This window comes from Nicotiana tabacum, chromosome 22 (genome assembly GCF_000715075.1).
Source record: "Nicotiana tabacum cultivar K326 chromosome 22, ASM71507v2, whole genome shotgun sequence".
In the NCBI taxonomy this organism is placed as follows: domain Eukaryota; kingdom Viridiplantae; phylum Streptophyta; class Magnoliopsida; order Solanales; family Solanaceae; genus Nicotiana; species Nicotiana tabacum.
The window spans coordinates 23,888,247-23,912,433 of record NC_134101.1 but is presented as its reverse complement, the minus strand read 5'-3'; the positions used below and the strand labels follow the sequence as shown (position 1 = coordinate 23,912,433).

At 37.9% G+C, this 24,187-nt stretch overlaps 1 protein-coding gene across 1 annotated transcript; it reads left to right on the top strand.

Annotated features, from left to right (window-relative positions):
- Positions 1 to 21,701: 21,701 nt before the first annotated feature.
- Positions 21,702 to 22,900, top strand: LOC142176543 (uncharacterized). The gene has a single exon (XM_075244504.1). It carries the CDS (start codon positions 21,748 to 21,750, stop codon positions 22,552 to 22,554), a length of 807 nt encoding a protein of 268 aa, XP_075100605.1. The 5' UTR covers positions 21,702 to 21,747; the 3' UTR covers positions 22,555 to 22,900.
- Positions 22,901 to 24,187: the final 1,287 nt, after the last annotated feature.

The window sequence follows — 24,187 nt, the reverse complement described above, 5'->3', positions numbered from 1 at the left end:
GGCTTAAACTTCTAACTTAAGGACTATGTGTCCTATATCATTCTGAAACTCTCCCGAACCTGACACCAAGCATTTCGGCAAGTCACACACCCACAATATAACATAGAGGGAGAAACAATTAGGGGATCGAGGTAAAAATACTTAAAACTACTGGCCGGGTCGTTACAAAAGTGGTGCTTCAAATGATTCCACAACTAACCGTGAATCTCAATCTGGTTCGAAGAAAAGAAAAATTGTTAAAGAAAGATCGGTTGCTTGGTGCCACTTCAACAAGTTCACTAATACCGAGGGTGTGAAAAAGGTGAAATGCAAGTATTGTCCAGAAGAATATATAGCTTATATGAAAAATAGCGGCACAAGTACTTCGTTATCGCATATTCTCAAGTTTTCGAACAATCCCAACAAGGTGGAAACAAGCCAGACAACATTAGCTTTTCAACAGAAAGGTCAAATAGGTGATGTTTCACTTATCTCTTGGAAATTTTATCAAGAGGCATGTAGGAGGGCTTTAGCTCGAATGATAATTAAAGATGAACAACCCTTTATTTCTATTGAAAAAAATGGATTTGGAGACTTTGTGAGAACTCTTCAACCTTTATTTCATATTCCATCTTATACTACTATGACTAGGGATTGTTTTGAGATGTACCATGAAGAGAGACTTGCTTTGAAGTCAATTCTTAAGGAATCAAAACAGAGAATTTGTATTACGACTGATACATGGACTTCAATTCAAAGAATTAACTATATGTGTGTTACAGCACATTACATTGACAAGAATTGGAAATTGCATAAAAAGAATATTGAATTTTTGTCCAATTACTAGTCACAAAGATCAAGATTTAGCTAGTGATATTGCTAAGTGTTTACTTGAATGGGGAGTGGATAAAGTATTTACTGTGACAGTTGATATTGCAAGTTCTAACGATGTGATGATTAAAGAATTATCCACACAATTTACTAGATGGAACACTAACTTGATGGAAGGTAAGCATGTTCATGTGAGATGTATGGATCACATCATCAATTTAGTTGTTCAAAATGGGTTGAGAGAAGGGAGTGTGTATGTTGAACGAATAAGATAAGCTACTAGGTACATAAGACATCTCTCGCAAGATGGAAGAAGTTTAAAGAATGTTGTGATCTCGATACGATAACTTCTAAAAATTATTGTGCTTGAATGTTCCTACTCGGTGGAACTCCACATATTTGATGTTTAAGGTTGCTAGATTTTATGAGGAAGCCTTTACAAAATATTGTGATATTGATTATGGTTTGATGTCATGTATTTTTAACTGCCTTTGTGAGGATGGACAACCTGAAGGTCCACTTTTAAGTAGTGATTGGGATAGTGTAAGACGTATTGTGAAGTTTCTAGAAATTTTTTATGAACTCTCATTGAAAGTATCAGGTACACTTTATATTACGTCTAATGTGCACTTTCTTGAAATATGTATCGTTAGTTCTTTTTTGAAAGACTTGATGCAAAACGAAGATGCTTCCTTGAGAGAAATGGCAAAGATTATGAAAGAGAAATTTGACAAGTATTGGGGGGATCCACAAAAGATCAACAAAATAATTTTTATTTCATCTGTGTTGGATCCACACCACAAGTTTCATACTCTTTCATTTGCATTTACTTCTATCTTTGGAGAAACAATAGGAGTGAAAATATAAGAGGAGGTGAAAACATACATGAAATTTGTGTTCAATGTATATGCAAAGAAGAATGGTGGTTCTGGTTTATGTCCATCTTCTCCATTTTCTCTTGGTTCATGTCTATCTTCTCCATTTTCATCTACTTCTTTAATATCGCTCTCAAAATTCATACTAGATTTAAATAAGCATAAGAAATGTAGAGGAGCTGACTTTATGTTTATTTAGATTATTGCTAAACTAATTTCTTCTATTACTATTTATGCTACAGAATTTATTAATACGGGAAGAGAGCTTTGCATTGTCGACTTATTGTGATTAAGATTATTGGTATGATCTGACTAAAGAAACCAAAATAATAGGTCTACAGATATAAATCTTCTCTAATCTTGGAATTCTAATCTTCTCTAATTGTGCAGAATGAAGAGGAGTACATCAAGAAGACAAGAATTGAGTAGGATGTCCATGAAAGTTGGAACTTGGAAGGCCATAAGGGCCGTCATGATATAACGAGCATAAAATATAAGGGATTACTAGACATAGGACGACCCAACATGATATAGAAACTTATACATGTGACATACGGGCCTATAAGACCGACATGATCATTTGTATACTCAAACCATAAGCTGATAAGGCCATACAAGTATCCATATACACGACATTTGTGTATAAGCCTCTAAGAGTACATAAATGTCATAAAGGTCGGGGCAGAGCCCCGCCATACCAATAAATATATATTCAAATCATACTGACCAAATAGGCAACTCCAGAGCAAGTGGAGTGCACAAATACCTTCTGCTGAGCTGATAGCCTACTAGGAGAACTCTCAACCTGTCTATCGGGACCCGCGAGCATGAAACGCAGCATCCTCAGACAAAAGGGACGTTAGTACAAATAAAGTACCTAGTATGTAAGGCATAAAAGTAGTATACAAAAGACATGAAATAAACATGAAGTAAAGAACTCAACATGTAATTCCAAATAGCTCTGTGAATCACGAAAAATTTATAATATTATGCATGTGCGTATAAATGTCATACCATGCATAGGTATATGCATACATAACATCATCAATTCTCTGAGGGCATCCCACCATATCATCTCAGCCACTGTGGGCGAAATCATCAACGTATACCAGCTGATCAGGTGGTGATACGTATATAACGCCATAACCTTTCCCCATACCCCATATACATATAATATATATATAACACCATCTAGTCATGGGTTAATATTAGTACATGTATAAGTGAATGCAATGCATGAGAAGTAAGTCAATAAGATTTCTCGGAATGTCATAAAATCATTATGCCTTCGATTAATATCATGAAATAAACTTTATCAACTTACGTATTTTCTGAGACCCATGAACAGACGATAGAATAATAGGACACATGGGGAATCAAGAACATTGGAACCCCTAGTACTTTTAATAATAGAATCATTTGTGAAAGCTCTATGCTTCCTCGTTTAGTTGTATCATATGGAACATGCCAAACGGAAAGAAGGGACATCCTTAACATACCTCAAGTCATCAATGAAACTCAACAACAAGCTTATGACAACTAGCGCGCCAACCCTATAACAAAAAAATATGTGTACAACTTAGATGTCGGTGGTATATCATGTATCTAAAGTGATAACTCGATTCTAAAATAAAACGGGCAGCATTTTCCCTGATTTCACTGCTCCCTCAGGCCTACTATAGGTGAGATACAAACACAATACAATCAGAAACTCCAAAACAAGCCAACTACAATTTGGGACCTTCAATACAACAAAACCCCCAAATATACCATAACACACTCAATCAATAAGTTATCAATTAACATGTAATTGCAACAACGAGCGACCAACCTACTACCCTACCACATGTGGCATTTCTCCACACCCTTAATCCTTCCAAACTCCATAAATCTGCAGCACAATAGGCCAACATGAGTGGACTATAAAACAGTCCACTAAAAGTGAAATAAATCGAACTTACGACTTTCGATCACCCTCTCGTGAGTTCTAAATATTAGAAAATGAATTTATCAACTTATTTGATATATAAAAGCTTAAATACAGAAATTATACGTTTTTCTAACTATGAATTACATTCCAAAACTCAAACTACAAAGAAAAAGAGAGGTGATATAGCGATACTTACGTCGTAGGGATCATTCTAATGTTATCGCTTCTTGATTTTGTACCGGGGATGCTAATATCCTTTGAAAACCCTAGAAGAGAGCTTATGGATATGTTTATGGATGTTATCAGGTCGTGTTCTATGGTAAAATGAAGATAAACAAGGCCTAAGACCTATATATATCAAGTTTGGAAAAGTCAAAGAGGTACTAGCTTGGCACCCTCTCATTGGCCCATCTTCCGACGCTTATATCTTTTTATCCGGATGTCATATGAATGAACGGTTAAGAGCGTTGAAAACTAAATTCTAATACCTTTAATTTTGTATATAATATGTCCCAAAATATACCCCATATAACACACAAAATCTATTGCACAAAAAGCTCTGTTACAAGGCAAATCCTTTATCGGTTTTTTCGCAACTTAAATTCGACTTTTCCCAAACATTATATTTTCTATCCAATCATCATATATAGTCATATTATGACTTTAAACCTATTTAAATCATGATTAACAAGTCTCATATTCGTTATGCGTTACCTTGGGACGCACAAGGCGTAACAATTTGCATTAGGGATCCAATGATTACCATGAAACGTTAGAAATAGGCAGTGTCGAAGTCTGATTCATTGTAAATTCAATGAAAACATATCTACAGTTATAAGACCCAATTCTCACCTTTACTTTCAGAGGAATTTGCTCTATGAATTTTACCCAAATAGTTTCAATTTTGGGTCTGCCCATTGTGAATTTTTCGACCAGCGTCCATTTGCAATCCTCCGCCATCACCCCATAGTAGTCGGAGGCTTTGAAGATGACTGCCGGTTTGCCGTTGTGGGTCATTTGCCTTGCAACCATAGTGTTGGTGGTAGTTGTGTTGCTAAAGCTGGAGGTCCCAATTACAGCAGTAGAGTATGAGGTTTTTGGGTCAGGTGTACCCACCTGTGGCCTTATGTCTGTAGGAGGATCCTTTAGTTGTGTGATGCGCGCCAGTTGGTCGGACGGAATTGGTTCCATATGGCGTCGTGTGAGTTCACACCTTAGTTGTTGAAGATGTTACCGTTGAGAGAGATTTTAAGAGAGAGAATTTTTTGTGAGTCATTTGTTAACTTCCTTCCAATGCCTTGTTGTGCAATACTATGGGGTGCTTGAACTCGATACCATTGGTTATGCAATAATGATTATCTTCATTGGGATGTCAGCAAGTTAGATCGCTCCAAGGGTGAAGCCTACCACACCCCTTGATGGTAATAGATACATGATATGTGTTTGCGAATAGATGTTGCAAGTTACCTATTTCATTTTTCAGGTTGCTATTTTCCACATAATGTGAATAGTCACCTATAATTATCTTTTAGGTAATCTAATAGCGTATAATATTTTTGTATTGTTAGCATAAAATTTAAAATATTTTACCTAATCAGACTACTTTAAAAGAAATTTCTTAAAAGAGCGGGGACTTTTTACAATTCTTTAACCCCTCCCTTTATGTTTTGCAAGATGCTTGCAGGTGTATTATTTATATATAACTTCGGTTAATTTGTTGTCTATTGATGACTGGCCAAAAAATACATATATTTAACCATTATTGCCTCATGTTCTAGTACTTTTAATCACCTTTTGAGTATTAATTATATTATTTTATGTTTAATATTATATTTTAACTGTGTAGGAATAAAACGGTGTGAAGATGAAGAGATCTGGAGCAAAATTGAATAAAACGCTAAAGAAAAAGAAAGAAAAATAAAATAATTAAATAGGAAAAGACGGGCGGGGGAGGGGGGGGGTGGAACCCTTTGGTGTTTGTCCCCCCAAGTGTAAGACAAATAAAAGGAAAATGCAATTCAAAGAGTGAAAATCGCAAAACGTATTGGGATATTTCGGCCCGAGACAAGGTTATTTCGGCCCTACATGGCCTTAACTCGTATAAAAGGGGTTCTAAACCTAATTTGGAGGGCATTGAACATATTTTTGAGAGGAGAACACACAATGTTTGACTAAGGTAGAGCACAGAGCTTCCGTGAAGGCTGAGTTTCATCTTTTTATCCATCAAACTTAAATTTTATGTTTCTTTGTATGATTTGTTGTTTGGCTACCATGTCTATGTGGAGCTAAAATTCACGTTCCAGGGTTGTGGTTCTTTCATGACTATTGTTATCCAAATATTGATTTTGAATTCTTGATTTATCGTATTAGTTTATTTATTCAATCTTGCGTATAATTATTTAATTGCTTGATCACCAATTGAATACTATCTATGAATCTAGAGTTGAACTCGAAAGTGAGAATTTTACATTGCACATAGGATTGAGTAGAGCAAGTTCTTGAACTCGGGTATCGGGGAATGGATTCGCGGTTAGGATAGACATATGCTAATTGCCTTGCTTGGTTATTATACGGGAAATATGAATGCATTCTTGTTGATTCTAACTCTATAGACATATACGAGTTAGGTTAGCTTGAATAGGCGAGTAAGAAAAATTTAATTAGTCAATTTAATTGAAGAATACAATAGGATTGTTAGATAGCCCATGAACCTAGATCGTTTTCATTACATTGATAATATAAAAATTTGTTCTTCCTCTGTTTAAAGTTCATTAGATATTTTCTTTTTAGTTTAATTAACTTAGTAACATCACTTTTGGGGTGAATCCTTATTGAGATAATTAGGACTTCCTAATTTGGTTAATAGTTTATAACAAGTTCTCGTGGGTTCGACACTTTATCTTATCACTTTATTACTTGATGACCACGTATACTTGCGTGTGCGTTTGGCCGCAACAAATTTTTGGCGTTGTTGCCGAGGACTTGGAAATTAATTATTTTTTTAGAATAGACTTTTACTTTTACCTTTACAAAATTTATTTATTTTTCTTTTGGTAAATATTTTTATTTTTATAACTATTTGATTTTTCTCTTAGTGTGTTTCTAGTTCTCTCAGCATAACATCTAGGGATGAAATATACGGAGGTAAGGTTATTGATAAAGATTCTTGGTTAATGGAAGACTTTTATGGCCCATATTTTTGGGCTTGTCATGGCTTGACCTCTTGGAAATCTGAATTTGAATATGGGAGTAAGGATTGGTATTGAGACGGATATTCCCGATTAAGGGAATATCGGAACGACGTTGTCTTCTAAAAACATTAGTGAATGATTGGTCTAAGGAGAGAGTTGATCTTGCACATGAAATTGATAATTTTGGCTTGGCTGTACATAACTGATGCAAATTTGAGTGCAAAGTTTGATACGTATAACGTCCAACAATTTAATGATAAGTTGTATCAGGCTGAAAATATATCTTCTAGTCCAAATCGAGGAGCTAAAACAAGAATACCAATCATTAGACCATGTTTTTCTTGAAAGTGCAATGTTTAGAAGAGCGCTCTAGAGTCATATGAGAGAGTAGATAACATTACTTTTTTTGTGTTTTTTATTTAAAACTCACCTTCACGGTGGGGGTTTAGGCATAACCCCAAACCTGTATATTAGCATCCTTAATGAGAATACATGAAGAAGGGGGACATAAAACCTTACCTCTCTATCTACATCAAGTAAGTTAGGCATGCCTAACTTTATACATATTTTTAATGACAAAAATATACATGTTATCTCCACATCATGTACTGTAACATTTCTAAGAACAAAGAGAGATCCTAGTGCAAATACAACTAGGTTAAAGAAGATAAATTTCCTAAAAAATTGGGAGAACAGTTCCTATTTACATTTGAGCGTAGACATAACCTTACAAGAAATTTCCTTTCCTTTGTCTCCTGATCCTAAAATTAGGCATCTAGATTTGATCCATCCTTGAGCGACCTCTAGCATCCCTTGGAAGGTCTTTCCAGTTATAGAAAAAACAGCATCTCCATTTTGCATGTTATTCGCAGCTTTAGTAAGAGCATCTGCTACAAAGTTTGCTTCTCTGTAGCAATGTTGGATTTTGTATTGGTGAATTTGCAAACTATCCTTAATCTCCTCCACCCATTGAGACAATTATCACGGAATTCCATTCTTGTTAGTTAGAATATTTACCAACAGTAGTGAGTCTAACTCCAAAATGATATTACAATATCCCTGTTGATTGCACAAGTTAACCACAAATAAAGCAGCCTGAATCTCTGCTTGATTGTTAGTGTAGAAATAGAGCTTTTTAGAAAAAGACATAATTAAGTCTCCATTTCTATCCCTTACAATGCCTCTTATACCTATTGTTTGATTTTCTGGACTACTGCTCCCATCTATATTAACTTTAATATAGCTACTTGGATGTTTCTCTCATGTAACTGGTTTAATAGTTAAAGAAGGTCTTCTACTGTCTAGTTCCCTGCAAAGAGTATACCAGTTTCATTTCAAATCAATTTGTGCTCAAACTTTCTTCAAGTGTATCTTTAGATGGAAGAGAATTTCACTGCATATTCTCTCCATAGTTGGACATCCTCTGCCATATTTTGCTTCACATCTAGCTTTCCAGATTTTCCAGCAGATGCAAACTGGTGCTATGTGATACAAAGTCCTGATATAAAAATTTGAGATTGTCTGATTCTTCCATGTGAGTATTTTTATATAGAGGCTTTGGGGATTTGAATGAAAACCTAAAGCCTTGGAGAAGAAAGTCCATACTACTCTAGCTTTAGGACTAGTACTGAAAACATGTTCAAAAGTCTCTTCTTGTGGCTGTCTGCAATAAGAACACTTAGAATCCAGACATTGCCCAAATCTGAAGATAATTTCATCAACTGAAATTTTTTTCTTCTAGATCCTCCACATTGAGAATGAGATTTTGAACGGTATGTGTTTAATCCAAGTGTCCTTCCACATTTTATGCTGTCCACCTCTTTGTCTTAGAAGATCAAAGGCAGTTGAGAAAGAGAAAAGACCATAAACAGTCTCCATATTTCTTTATCCTTTCCTTGAGTATTTGCAATTTTGATTTCTCTGATGTGCTGAACCATATTGGTAGGAAGCAATAATTCAAGGAGTTTAATATTCCATGCTCCTGTAATACAATCTTCCACCAAAATATTGCTAGGGTTTTGAATATGTAGCAATTATGCTAATTGACCCATGCCACTCCAATTGTCCCACCAAAAGGAGAGGTTTCCTTGTTGGACTTTACACAAGATATGAGGCTCCACCTGCTTTCTAATCTCCATCAGCTCCCTCCAACAACTAGAATCAGCACATTATTTTTTCTTGGCTACCGGATGACTTCTCTGGCAAAATTTATTGATCATGAATTTGGACCATAGATTATCGTGAGTCCTCAACCTCCACCATCTTTTAGCAGTAAAGGTCTTGGCTATATCCTCCAAACTTCTGAAACCAGCACCTCCCTCTGCAGTTGGGAAACACAGCTTGTTTCAAGCGCTCCAATGGTACTTTTTATTGGAGTCATTATACCCCCAAAAGAAATCTGCAAATTAATTTTCCAATTATTTTAGAATAGTTTTTGGAGGAGAAATTGCAGCCATTATATGCAAAGACTGGGATTGTAATACATGTTTAATCAGTGTAGCCCTTCCTCCAACGGATAATAACCCTGCCATCCCTGAATTTTGTGCAGAAGTCTACTAGTTGTCACGACCCAAAATTCAACTAGTCGTGATGACACCTAACCCAACCCGCTAGGTAAGCCAACTTTCAATTATCCAATTCCAATAATAATTTTTAAAAGCAATTTAAGTAAATAAATATCTTAATCTTATACATCCCCCAAGAACTGGTAGTTCAAATCATGAGCTTCTAAGAATAGAGTATACAAAATGGAAATGAAATAAATACATAATCTGTTTGAATAATACATAAACAAAACTTTTATAAATCTAAGGCTACCCTGAACAAGAGGCAGCTACAACAGAAACGCAGGTACATCTTCAAGTCCCGCAACCATCGAGCACAACAACAACAACAGCCAACATCTGCACGCACTTTGCAGAAGTGTAGTATCAGTACAACCGACCCCATGTACTAAGTAAGTAACAAACCTAGCCGTAGGTTGAAAGTAGTGACGAGCTACTACCAAGGTCGGGTCCACAACCAATAGTCCACAACAACATAAAGCAAATAATACCAGAAGTAACTCAGAGATAAAATACTCAGGCAAATCATGATTTCAAAAATAATAGTTCTTCATTTCAAATACATCAGAGAAAACCCAAACCGTTTGCCGAAGTTGCCAAAAATATGAATAGTTTGAAAACAATAATTTCTCCCAAAATCTTTTCAATAATAAATAAGATGTTTCATTTTCCTTCTGGATAACCCGTGTAAAAACAAATGCATCACTATGCCCATCTGTCAAAAATGTATAAAATTCATAAATGATGTGATGCAGTACAACATGAGAAAAAATACATCTCTGTGCCTGTATGTTATGTATGCATCACAATGCGATGCAACACAATGATAAAAATCATAAACAGCCCCTCGGGCAGAACATCACTCATATACAGCCCCTCGGGCAAATCTCATAGTCACTCGTGCCACTCGGGCATATTTCACAATCACTCTTGCCACTCGGGCATACCTCACAATCACTCTTGCCTCCCAGTCACTCAGCACTCGGCACTAGCACTCAGTAGGTACCTGCGCTCACTAGGGGTGTGTATAGATTCCGGAGGGGCTCCATCAGCCCAAGCCATATAATCTGCACGGACAACTCACGTGCTGCACGGAGAACTTACGTGCTATAATAATAAAGTATGCTACAGGCGGGCAGCCCCGATCCACACTCATCCTCACAATCAGGCCCTCGGCCGATATCAAACATGCTGCGGCATGCAGCCCGATCCCATAAATATGCAACATGCTGCGGCGTGCAGCCCGATCCCATAAACATCCTCACAAATCAGTCCCTCAGCCTCACTCAGTCATCAATCTCTCCAATCTCTCGGGCTCACAATGTCATGAAAAATAGCCCAAAATGATGATATGGTGTATCAATAAATAACAACAGAGACTGAGATATGATATGCGATGAAATGAATATAACTGAGTATGAATTTTCATTTTAACACAATAGTTCACAGCGATATGACCTTTTTGGATCCCAATAATACTGGCACATTGCCTCTACATGATTTTTAATATGCTTTTCAGTTCAATTTATTTAACACATAAAACCGCATTGAAAATGCCAAGATTATTTAACTATAAAATTCCACAGAAACAATTATGCCACAATTTCTATAGTGCACGCCCACACGCCCATCACCTAGCATGTGCGTTAGCTCCCAACAATTCAAAAAAATACATATATTCAGGGTTCATACCCTCAACTCCAAGATTAAAAGAGTTACTTACCTCGAACAAGCAGAATCTAATGTCGAGCAAGCTAAACAATGCTCCAGAAAACTCCATTATGCGCGTATCAACTCCCGAACGGCTCGTATCTACCACAATTAATTTGATTCAGTCCACACAATTTATAGGAATTAATTCCCTATCAAAATGCTAATATTTTCCACAAAATCCGAAATTATGCCCCAAAAATCATCCGTGGGGCCCACATCTCGAAATATGACGAAACTCACAAAATATGACAACTCATCCAATTACAAGTTCAACCATACTAATTTCACTCAAATCCGACTCCAAATCGGTATTCAAACTTGAAATATTTATTTTGTGACATTATAGAAATTTTCTTCTATTTCTCTTGAAGATTCAATAATCTTACACCAAAAATGAAGATTAATTCATGGAATATAATTACAAGGGAGTTAAGAACACTTACCTCAAGTTGTGTGGAAAATTTCGTCTCCAAAATCGCCCAAACCGTGCTCCAAAATCCGAAAATGAGAAAAATTCTCGGAACCCTCGTTTTAAACACTGCCCAGTCATTTCCGCACCTGCGGTGCCTGGGCTCGCACATGTGCATACGCATTTGCGGAATAACTTGCGCGCCTACGGACAATGCCAGCCTCTCAAAACCTCACATCTGCTGGCTCGCAGATGCGCAAACCCTTCGCACCTGCGTTCGGCCCAGGCCAGCCCCAGTCCGCATCTGCGCCAACACCTTCGCACCTGCGGCCTCGCAGATGCGGAAAATTCCTCGCACTGCCCAGTCCCACTCTTGGCCGCTTCTGTGACTGATCTCGCGCACATGCGGCTTCGCACCTGCGTTCAAAAGCTTCGCAGGTGCGATCACACCAGTAGGCAGCAGTTCCAAAAATGTTTCTAGTTGAATTTGATCCGTCAACCATCCGAAACTCACCCGAGCCACTCGGAACCCCGTCCAAATACACCAACAAGTCCTAAAATATACCACGGACCTACTCGAGGCCTCAAATCACATCAAACAACCTCAAAATACGAACTACACACGGATTCAAGCCTAATAAATTTTAAAATTTCCAAATTCTACAAACGACGCCGAAATCTATCCAATCACGTCCGATTGACTTCAAATTTTGCACACAAGTCACATTTCACATTACGGACCTGTTCAAATTTCAAGAATCGAATTCCGACCCCGATATCGAAAAGTCAACCCCCCGGTCAAACTTCCCAAAAATTTAACTTTCGGCATTTCAAGCCAAATTCCACTACGTACTTCCAAAATATTTTTCGGACACGCTCCTAAGACCAAAATCACCATAATGAGCTATTGGAATCATGAAAACTCCATTCCGGGGTCGTTTACACATAAGTCGACATCCGGTCACTATTTTAACTTAATCTTTAAACCTTGGAACTAAGTATTCCAATTTATTCCAAAACCTCACCGGACCCGAACTATTTACCCCGGCAATTCACACAACAACTATAAAGTACAATTTGAGCAGTAAAGGGGGAAGCAAGGATGTAATACTCAAAATGACCGGCCGAGTCGTTACATCCTCCCCCACTTAAATATACGTTCATCCTCGAACGTGCCAAGAGTTGTTTCCAAGCCATCAAATCACTGTTCTGTCTCACCACACACGTACTCGGGGGTGAACCCACGTCATCCTATTCCATATAGGCTTGACAACACAATCCAACTGAATTTATTAATTTAACTCTAGCCCATAAACCTTGGAATTTAATTTCCAACCTTTAGAATTTCTTCCAAGACACGAATCTTACATTTACACACTTTATGAATTTGAACAAGCTGTATCAAGCCAAAACTATAACCACGGATATAATCACCTAGTATATTACACAACTCGCATGCTCGTAGCACCATTCCTGACCACAGTGACAACTCCAAAACCAACCAATTACTAGTATTAAACCCCTTATCGAACCAAACCTCATCCCAAAATCTTATTACACTGTTGATAATAAAAGAAACACGCAAACTTTCATGACCACTTACCAGATCAACAAGTCACGGAGCTCTCTCGCCCCAACTAGAACCATAATCCCTTTCTGAGCCGTCTTTCAATATTGTACTCCCGAATATACTGAAATTAAACCTGATAGTACCCATTCCAGGCCCAATGACCTTATTTTATTAAACACAACTATCCCACAAATATGCCGCACCAATATAATTCGGATCCACAACCCGTACCATCCGTGCACCAATACGCAACATTCAAATGTACCCAGTCATGAAAAATGACTCAAATGAGAGAACTGCCCCGCCAGATCAACAAGTACCGCCACAACGAAACGCTGAAAATTCATCATACACCGTAGAACCATCACCCGATTCTAACACAAGGTTCATATTATATACCCCAAGCCACCCTGCTCCAAATTAATAACGACGGTGAGGCAATTGACAAAAATACTACACAAAACCTGAGAGGACATAACCATTACGCTATCGATCATGTAATACCCAAATACTCAACACACTCAAATTCCACTATAAAGCTCAAATAGAACACCATCTGTGCACATAACCAATGAATCACAACTCCTCGTAGCATAAAGGAGTAACTCATAGATAATTTGATAACATGAATAAGTTCAACATCAACCGAATGACACATCCCTCAATAATAGCAGTATGGAGCCAACCATTCCGGCTCGGTGTAGAATACATATCTTAATTGGGCCTACCAATGGACCGCCAAATCAACTCGGGTTACCCACAAATAGATAAAAATTCTTCCAAAAATCCATAATGACTGAATCATAGCACATTCTAACATCTGGCTAGCTCCGGCCACAACTTCACAGTACATAACCATGAAACAATCTGCTCCTGAGAACTCCCATTCTCCAAATCCATAGAACACGCGAATTACCATATTTGATTCCATCTCCACCGCTCGAATGTCTAACACCTCTCTCATGCACAATCATCCCACGAGAAATACTTTAAAAATTCTTCCGTGCCACTTGGCAAAATTTGAATATCAGCATTCTATCAACCGTGTGAGTACCGCAATACTAATTTATACATCCGTAAGTCAAAATACAATGCGCCTTCTGAAGTCCGCCCCTTTCTCATACAATACCAAGTAGTAATAATATTCATCTAGTTATTTGAAATCGTCCATGTTGTCCAACATTCATTACCTTCTTTTCAAGACTGTATTGCCACCTTGTACATGAAAATCTAGATTTCGTACAACACATAACATCTATCTTGCCATCATCTGAAAAGCACAAGAATCTTATTATCAACTTTAAGTCACCAATAATTTACATACCATTTTAGTTAGAAACCTTTCTCTTGCTTCTTTCCAGGAGGATATCACAATTCACAACACGTTCTCTACATCGGTAGAAACCATCAAGAATACTTTGGAATCCATTTGCACAAAATCAAGCACTTAAAACTAAATTCCTCTAACTCGACCAATCCACGCAGGTCGCCAAGTCCAGGTGTATTGCCACAAAGCACTTGTAGAAAACCCCCACATCATAAGCACCCAAAGAATCGATCATATCTATTACTATACTGATCCAACCTACTACCCAGTTGTAATAGATAGTAATAATATGCAATATGCTGTGGCGTGCAGCCCGATCCCATAAATATGCAACATGCTGCGGCGTGCAGCCCGATCCCATAAACATCCTCACAAATCAGGCCCTCGGCCTCACTCAGTCATCAATCTCTCCAGTCTCTCGGGCTCACAATGTCATGAAAAATTGCCCAAAATGATGATATGATGTATCAATAAATAACAACAGAGACTGAGATATGATATGCGATAAAATGAATATAACTGAGTATGAATTTTCATTTTAACACAATAATTCACAGCAATATGACTTTTCTGGGTCCCAATAATACTGGCACATAGCCTCAATATGATTTTTAATATACTTTTCAGCTCAATTTCTTTAACACATAAAGCCGCATGGAAAATGTCAAGATTATTTAACTATAAAATTTCACAGAAATAATTATGCCACAATTTCTATAGTGCACGCCCACACGCCCGTCACCTAGCATGTGCGTCACCTCCCAACAATTCACAAAAATACATATATTCAGGGTTCATACCCTCAACTCCAAGATTAGAAGAGTTACTTACCTCGAACAAGCCGAATCCAATGTCGAGCAAGCTAAACAATGCTCCAGAAAATCTCATTATGCGCATATCAACTCCCGAACGGCTCGAATCTACCACAATTAATTTTATTCAATCCACACAATTTATAGGAATTAATTCCCTATCAAAATGCTAATATTTTCAACAAAATCTGAAATTAAGCTCCAAAAATCACCCATGGGGACCACGTCTCAAAATATGACGAAACTTACAAAATACGACAACCCATCCAATTACAAGTTCAACCATACTAATTTCACTCAAATCCGACTCCAAATCGATATTCAAACTTGAAAAATTCATTTTGTGACATTATAGAAATTTTCTTCTATTTCTCTTGAAGATTCAATAATCTTACACCAAAAATGAAAATTAATTCATGGAATATAATCACAAGGGAGTTAATAACACTTACCCCAAGTTGTGTGGAAAATTTCGTCTCCAAAATCGCCCAAACCATGCTCCAAAATCCGAAAATGAGAAAAATTCTCGGAACCCTCATTTTAAACACTGCCCAAGCATTTCCGTAGCTGCGGTGCCTGGGCTCGCACCTGTGCATCCGCTTTTGCGGAACAAATTGCGCGCCTGCAAACAATGCCAGCCTCTCAAAACCTCGCATCTGCGGGCTCGCAGATACGCAAACCCTTTGCACCTACGTTCGCCCTAGGCCAGCCCCAGTCCCGCATCTGCACCAACACCTTCGCACCTGTGGCCTTGCAGATGCGGAAAATTCCTTGCACTGCCCAGTCCCACTCTTGGCCGCTTCTGCAACTAATCTCGCGCACGTGCGGCTTCGCACCTACGATCAAAAGCTTCGCAGGTGCGATCACACCAGTAGGCACCAGTTCCAGAAATGTTTCAAGTTGAATTTGATCCGTCAACCATCCGAAACTCACCCGAGCCACTCGGGACCCCGTCCAAATACACCAACAAGTCCTAAAACACACCACGGACCTACTCGAGGCCTCAAATCACATCAAACAACCTCAAAATACGAACTACATACGAATTCAAGCCTAATAAATTTTAAAATTTTGAAATTCTACAAACGATGCCGAAACCTATCCAATCACGTCTAATTGACTTCAAATTTTGCACACAAGTCACATTTCATATTACGGACCTGTTCAAATTTCCAAAATCGGATTCTGACCCTGTTATCAAAAAGTCAACCCCCGGTCAAACTTCCCAAAAATTTAACTTTCGGCATTTCAAGCCAAATTCCACTACGTATTTTCAAAAAAAAATTCGGACACGCTCCCAAGTCCAAAATCACCATACGGATCTATTGGAATCATCAAAACTCTATTCCGGGGTCTTTTATACATAAGTCGACATCTGGTCACTATTTTAACTTAATCTTTAAACCTTGAAACTAAGTATTCCAATTCATTCCAAAACCTCATCGGACCCGAACCATTTACCCCGATAATTTACACAACAACTGTAAAGTACAATTTGAGCAGTAAAGGGGGAAGCAAGGTTGTAATACTCAAAACGAGCGACCGGGTCGTTACAGTAGCCATGTCTGCAAAGAAATTAATCTTCTTCCTTCTACAATATATAGGACAACCAAGATATTTGAAAATAAAGTGGTGGTGTTAAAGAATTATTGTTTATGATTCAGTTTATTAGAGTTGGAGATTTTGGTTTGATTTATTTTACTATGAAGATTGTGTTTTATTTATTATAATGAAAGACAATTACTTAATATTGTTTGTTAATTCAGATTGTGTTTTCATCATATTCACTCAATATATTTCCCTTTGGGAATCAATCACAAGAGAATAACTGTGCTTTTAAATTTTAATATCGCCTTGTGTTATATCCTGTTTCAGGTCTTTTATCTTTTAAATATAAAGTAGTTTATCACTCTCTTCCAATCAAGCATTCTTTAGATGCAGTAGCTTATTAGAATCTTAGATTAGCAACAGTTTCTAAGTCCACTGGAGACATTAACTACAAAGTTCACTAACTTATTAGATTAGCAATAAGCCTTAATAATGTGTACAATTCGATCCGAAAATCTAAAATATTTACCCGCTCTAAACTTTAAAATCCGATCGAATCCAATGCTAATTCGGACTGTATATTGTAGAATCCAAAATCAGAACTTTCAATCAGAAATATGCTAAATCTGATCCGATTCAACCGATGCACATCCCTATACTAGATGGCTGAAGATGCAAGAGTCTATCCTCTGGCAAAAATCCAGATTCAAATGGGACGAAGAAGGTGATTCTAATTCCAAATATTTTCACAGTGTGATCAAGGAAAAAAGGAGAAGAGCACACATCTATAGAATCACGAATAATCAAGGAGCATGGATTAAGGGCAATGAAGCTATTGCAAATGCTATTATTGATCACTCCAGTAATCTATTAACCCACACTTATAGCGATAACAATGTGTCCATTCTTGATTGTACTGAGCCAATGGTTACAGATGATGAAAACTATCTCCGAATGATATTCTTGATGAAGAGAGATAAAAAATGCAGTATTCTTTATTGACCCCAACAACTCTGCAGGTCCAGATGTGTTCAATGTTCACTTTTACGAAGCATCTTGGGACATTATCAAAAGAGAGGTTTGCAAGTTTGTTCAAAATTTCTTTAATGGTTATAATCTTACCAGATACTACACCCATACTAACCTGGTCCTCATCCCTAAAGTCCTCTCCCCCTCATCTACGTCACAAATAAGACCCATTAGTCTTTGTAATGTGTCAAATAAGATCATTTCCAAAATTATCAGTACTAGGATAGCTAATATTCTTCCGAAATTGATCTTTGATAATCAATCAGGCTTTTTTAAAGGTAGGCTAATCACTGAAAACATCCTTCTAGCCCAGGAACTTGTCCATGATATAAAGAAAAATAACCAGGGAGGCAACATTGTTATTAAGCTTGACATGTCAAAAGCTTACGACAAGCTTTCTTGGAGTTTTCTTATGGTTGTGCTAAGAAAAATGAATTTCTCAGAAGCAATCATTGACACTATACAAAGACTAATTTCTGAGAATTGGTATTTCATATTAATTAATGAAACAAGACATGGCTTCTTTAAATCAACAAAAAGATTGAAACAGGGAAATCCTCTTTAATTTCCCCCTTTCTTTTTATTCTAGCTGCAGAGGCTTTAGACAGGGCCCTTAACAGACTCAATGAGAACAACCAATTTATTGGTTTCTCTTGAATCCCAAAGGACCCAAGATAAACCACATAAGTTATGCTAATGATCTAATTCTTTTCACTTCTGGTGACAGAAATCAGTGAAGTTGCTAATGTATACTCTAGATGATTACCAGGACGCATCTGGTCAAGATATCAACAAGGAAAATAAATTTCTGAAGTATAAATATGGAGATAGCAGAGCTAATAAAAGAGTTATTAGAAGACTCCGAAAATGGACATAATTTAAGCATATGCAATTCCCCTTCACTTATCTTAGATGCACTATCTATATAGGCAGAAAGAAGATTTGATATATCTAACCACAAAAGTGCTAAATAAAGTTGGAGACTGGCAAAGGAAGCTCATATCATTTGGTGGGAAAACAGTCATTACCAAACACGTACTTCAGTCTCAAACTCTCTACCTGTTTGTAGTTATGGTGCCTCCCAAGACCATTATCAGGCAGATTGAAATGTACTTATCAAATTTCTTCTAGGGTAAAAAAGCAGGAAAGAAGAGCTATCATTGGTGCTCCTGGGATAATATGAGTTATCCTACCGATGAGGGAGGAGTTAGTTTTGAAAAGTAACAGGATATATGCAACTCGTTCGCAGCAAAAATATGGTGGACGACAACTTGTGGACAAAATTCTTCAAAGCTAAGTACTACCAAATATCTAACCCCATGTCAAAACGACTAGACCCCAAAGACTCTAACTCTTGGAGAAGCTTAATGGATACTAGAGACAAGATGGAGCCTAAAATTCTTTGGAAGATCAACAAGGGCAATAGCATGTTTAGGTGGGACAGGTGGATTCCCTCGGGTATCATCAAAACATATGTCAGCCTACATTATAAACCGGGAAACACCAAAGTTAAGGAGTTCTTCAACAACCATGGCTGGAACATTGAACTTTTCCATGATACTCTGCCGCAGAGAGTTTTAGATGAGATTATGCATATCAACTACTCGGGAAAAGAAGAGAGATCTCACCCCAACTAGCCAAAATCTAGAATAATTATATACCTTTTAAAATCTCCTTTGCAACATGGAGACTCTTGAATGGCAGGTTACCACTGGATGAGATTGTTCTAAAGTTTGGTACTAACATTATTTCTAGATATTGTTGCAGGGTTCTAGAAAAAGAAACCATGGACCATGTATTTGCCAATAGCAATACAACAAAAAAGGTATGGAATACATGTCGACTCCACTGGGATTCCAGACCACGAGAAGGAACACTTTATGCATCCTGAATCAATGGTGGAGTAGACAAATAAAAAATAACAACAACAACCCAGTATAATCCCACTAGTGGGGTATGAGGAGGGTAGTTTGTACGCAGACCTTACCCCTACCCTAGGGTAGAGAGGCTGTTTTCGATAGACCCTCGGCTCCCTCCCTCCAAGAACTGCCCACCTTACTCTTGGGGTGACTCGAACTCACAACCTCTTGGTTGGAATTGGAGGGTGCTCACCACTAGAGCAACTCACTCTTGTCTAAGACATTTTTTTTTCTTTTTTTTTTGCTTGTCTTAGACAAGAGTGAGTTGCTCTAGTGGTGAGCACCCTCCACTTCCAACCAAGCAAAATATATTGTCCAAAAGTTTCTACTGCAAATTACCCCAGCTTATATAAGATGCTGGAAAATATGGAAGGCCAGATGTGGTAAGAAATATGGTAAGAAGGCTATATCTGTTTTTAGAATATGTCAACAGGTTCCTTTTCAGGTTAAAGTTTCCATGGGCCAGAAATACAGTCAAATGAATTGGGATTTGACATGGAATATAGTTTGCAAGGTAGTGGAAGACTACAAAAAAAGATTGAGGAGTGTCATGGTTCTGTGGGAATCACTGGATAACAATCAGTGAAAAATTAACACAGATGGCAGTTTCATCGCAAACTTAGGTAGAGCAGCCGCTGATGGTGTTGTTAAGAAGAGAAATGGACACATGGTGAAGGCCTTCTCCTCACCAGTGCATTTCTTAACTAACAACTATTCTGAAGTGCAGGCGGCTCTGTTTGGTATACTTTGGTGTTGTGACCATATTGTCAAAAACTCAGTCTGGAATTAGACTCTCTTCTAATAGTCAACATGATTTTAGGGACATACAATATCCCATGGAGACTTAAAGAAGATATTATGTTAATACAACAAAAGGTGCAACAACATGGTATCAAGATCAAGCACCGTTACAGAGAAGGGAATGAAGTGGCCGACGCTGTATCCAAACAAGCTACTATACTCAGTGAGAATGTTATTTTCCTCAATGAAAATGATATACATATTGAGGCTAAAAGAGCTATCACTATGGATAGAATGCAGGTCCCAAATTTCAGAAAAAGGCCAAGAAAACACTCTGGATGGATCTTTGAGCCTCCCTAAATGTTAAAGGAAGAGCTATTATTGTGCTGAACTCACATCCTCTCATAGTAGCTCTTTATTATACTTTTGCGTGTGCGAGCACTAGACATAAGTAAGGCCTAGCCATTAATGTATATGTTGGCATAGCTCTAATGGGAGGTTTTGGTTTAAATGTCCCCCTCCTTTGTACTATTTTGCTAATAGATAAACAGGGTAGGGGTCAATGCCAAATCCCCCAATACCACAGGAGATGAAAACTTGGGTGAATGGTTTAAATTAAAAAAAACAAAAAACCCCATAGTGTGTCTGCCATCGCAAATCCGAACTAGTCGGACCAGTCAACTTCGAATATCGAATGATTGAACAAATAATGTATCATACATCAATTAATTTAGTGTAAACATTGGGTAATATATTTTTACCACAAGTGCATATAAGTTAAATTCATAAAAGCTCAAAAATTAGCAAGCACCGGTTGAATAAGAACTCTAAACTTAATCGGCCTAATTCAATGACGCATCACATTTTTCCAATTCAAAATTAGAGAACGTGACACAAAATAAAGTATATTAAACATAAAGAACCGTTTCGATTAAGTGGAACTAAAATATATAATTAGTTTGGGAGGAATTCATGAATGAGTCGGGCTTCCAACTACAAGATGTATCAAAAATAAAGAATTAAGAAAAGTATGGTACTAAGAAATATTTATACTGTATACTTAACGAATATGGGAGACAGCACAAGCACACTAGCTGGTCTACTTGGAGAAGAGATTGAATTAAGACGAAATGATGTCAACTCTTTGAGGATGTTAGTGAAGTGGACCACTTAATTGTAGGGACAAAAGGAGTTTTCTTTTGTTCTTTTGCATGTGATTTGTGCATATAGACGCGTTTCTGCATCTATAAATAGCCTCCGATTCTTGCATTCTATCCCAAGTCGTTTTTGTGGCATTCAACAACATTCAATGGCGAAGCTTACACTTATTAACATTGTTTTCTTTCTGTTATTGGGTATAGGAATATGTTCAGCTGCTAAAACCCTCCTCACTTATGATCATGTAGGTGTTGGGGGTGAGGTAGCCGCCTATGGTGCAGGTCATGGAATTGGTGGTGGCGCTGGTGGTGGTGTTGCTGGTGGAGGCTATGCAGTTGGCGGTGGAGGAGGTTCCGGTGGAGGTGGTGGATATGGAGCTGCAGGTGACCATGGTTATGCCAGCGGAGGTGGCAGTGGAGGCGGAGCCGGTGGTGGTTCTGGTTATGCAGCTGGAGGAGAGCATGGTGCTGGATATGCTGGAGGAGGTGGTGGTGGAAGTGGAGCAGGAGGTGGCTATGCTGGTGGAGGACACGATGCTGGACATGCAAGTGGTGGTGGTGAAGGTGGTGGTAGCGGATATGGTGTTGGAGGAGCACCTGGTGGTGGTTATGGTGCTGGAGGTGGTGGAGGCAATGGTGGTGGCGGAGCAGCTGCAGGTGGAGCACATGGTGGTGGATATGCTGAAGGCGTAGGAGGAGGCAGTGGTGGCGGCTTTGGTGCTGGTGGGGCACCAGGAGGTGGATATGGTGGTGGAGGTGGGCATGGAGGTGGCGGCGGTGGTGCTTATGCTGGAGGAGCAGGGGGAGCAGCAGCTGATGGATACGGTAGTGGAGGAGGAGCCGGTGGTGGTGCAGGAGGAGCATATGGAGGCGGTGGTGGCGGTAGTGGTGCGGTAGGAGGTGGAGCCTACGCTGGAGGTGGTGAAGGTGGTGGACACGGTGGTGGCTACGCCCCTTGATTGCTCATTCTAATTACCATTTGAAATCTAAAAATTTCCCTCTTCTTACCTTGTGGTGGGAAGATGATATATCGTGAAGGCAAAAGAATTGCAGCAAAGAAATCTAAAAATTTCCCTCTGCAATTTTCTGTACTCTATAAGTTGCATGCATGCAATAATAAGCAATATTGGTTTGGGCAGATTAGTAAACCTTTGCAAGGAAGATCACACGGGAATTGGCAAGAAAAAATATTAAATAGAACGATTTTAACAAGGGAAATCTTTGCTGCCCTCAGTGTTAAGAAACTAAAAATGGACAGACCTTGTACTGTCAATATACAAGATTGGCAAATTAATTTATGGGGTATAGCTTATTTAAGTACGAGTCTCTCTTCTTAATTAATGTCCAAAAAACGTCGTATAGTAAGTAATGTTGATTGCAGGAACAGGGGGAATTCCTTGTACCCAGACAATGGCCAGCAGAAATGATATAAAAGAAAAAAGAAAAAAAGAAAAAAGAACTCATCTACATCAGGTGGTTGCACTTAGAGATGAGACAGTCATGTAATAAGAGAAACAACGTAATGCCCGAGTGGAAGGCATTAAGCAAAATAAAATATCTTAGCTTGTATCAACAGTTAATTTGTATTTGTACTACAAATGAACCATGTGAAATGGATGAGAATTACAAGAAATGTATCACATGTATATATAAAATACAAATAACACAGTAATTGAACTAGAATTGGACTCCCTCGTATTGGCAAATATGCTTAATTACACAGCAGTTAATTGCAAACTCAAAGCATTTATGGAGGACACCGCAAAGATTTTAATCTCAAACCAAAATTTTGAGGTAAATCACTGATTTAGAGAAGCAAATCAAGTGGCAGATGGCTGCCTTCAAGATTCCTCTATCCTGTTTGATTATCAGGACATCCCTATTATGGGATTTTATCAGTTGGATAAGTAGCAACTTCCTAATCGCTGTTCTCCAAATTAAACTGAGTCAAGCTAATCTACTTGATTATTGCCTGATCTCGTATATATGGGCACATTGGTTCGCCTTCTTAATTATTGGTCATTCACGGCTTTAATAAAATATGTACTAGTTTTTACCGGAGACAAAAATTTGTTGCGGCCAAACGCGTACACAAGTATATGCGCGGTCAGCAAGTAATAAAGTAATAAGATAGAGTGTCGAATCCACGAGGACTTGTTATCAATTATTAACTAAATCAGACAGTCCGAATTATCTAAACAAGGATTCTCCCCAAAAGTGATGTTACTAAGCTAATTAAACTAAAAAGAAAATAACTAATAAACTTTAAAGAGAGGAAGAACAGATTTTTATATTATCAATGTGATGAAAACGATCTAGAGTCCTGGGTTATCTAACAATCCTATTGTATTCTTCAATTAAATTGACTAATTAATTTATCTGATTTATTGGTTGACTTGGTTAATATTGCTCATAAGAATCTATCGAGTTCTTACTCGCCTATTCAGGCTAACCTAACTCGTATATGTCTATAGAGTTAGAGTCAACAAGAATGCATTGTAATTCCCATATAATATCCAAGCAAGGCAATTAGCATATATCTATCCTAACCGCGAATCTATTTCCCGATGCCCAGGTTTAAGAAATTGCTCT

Coding starts and splice junctions, on each gene's coding strand:
- LOC142176543 (XM_075244504.1), top strand. CDS start 21,748: ATGGCGAAGCTTACACTTATTAACATTGTTTTCTTTCTGTTATTGGGT.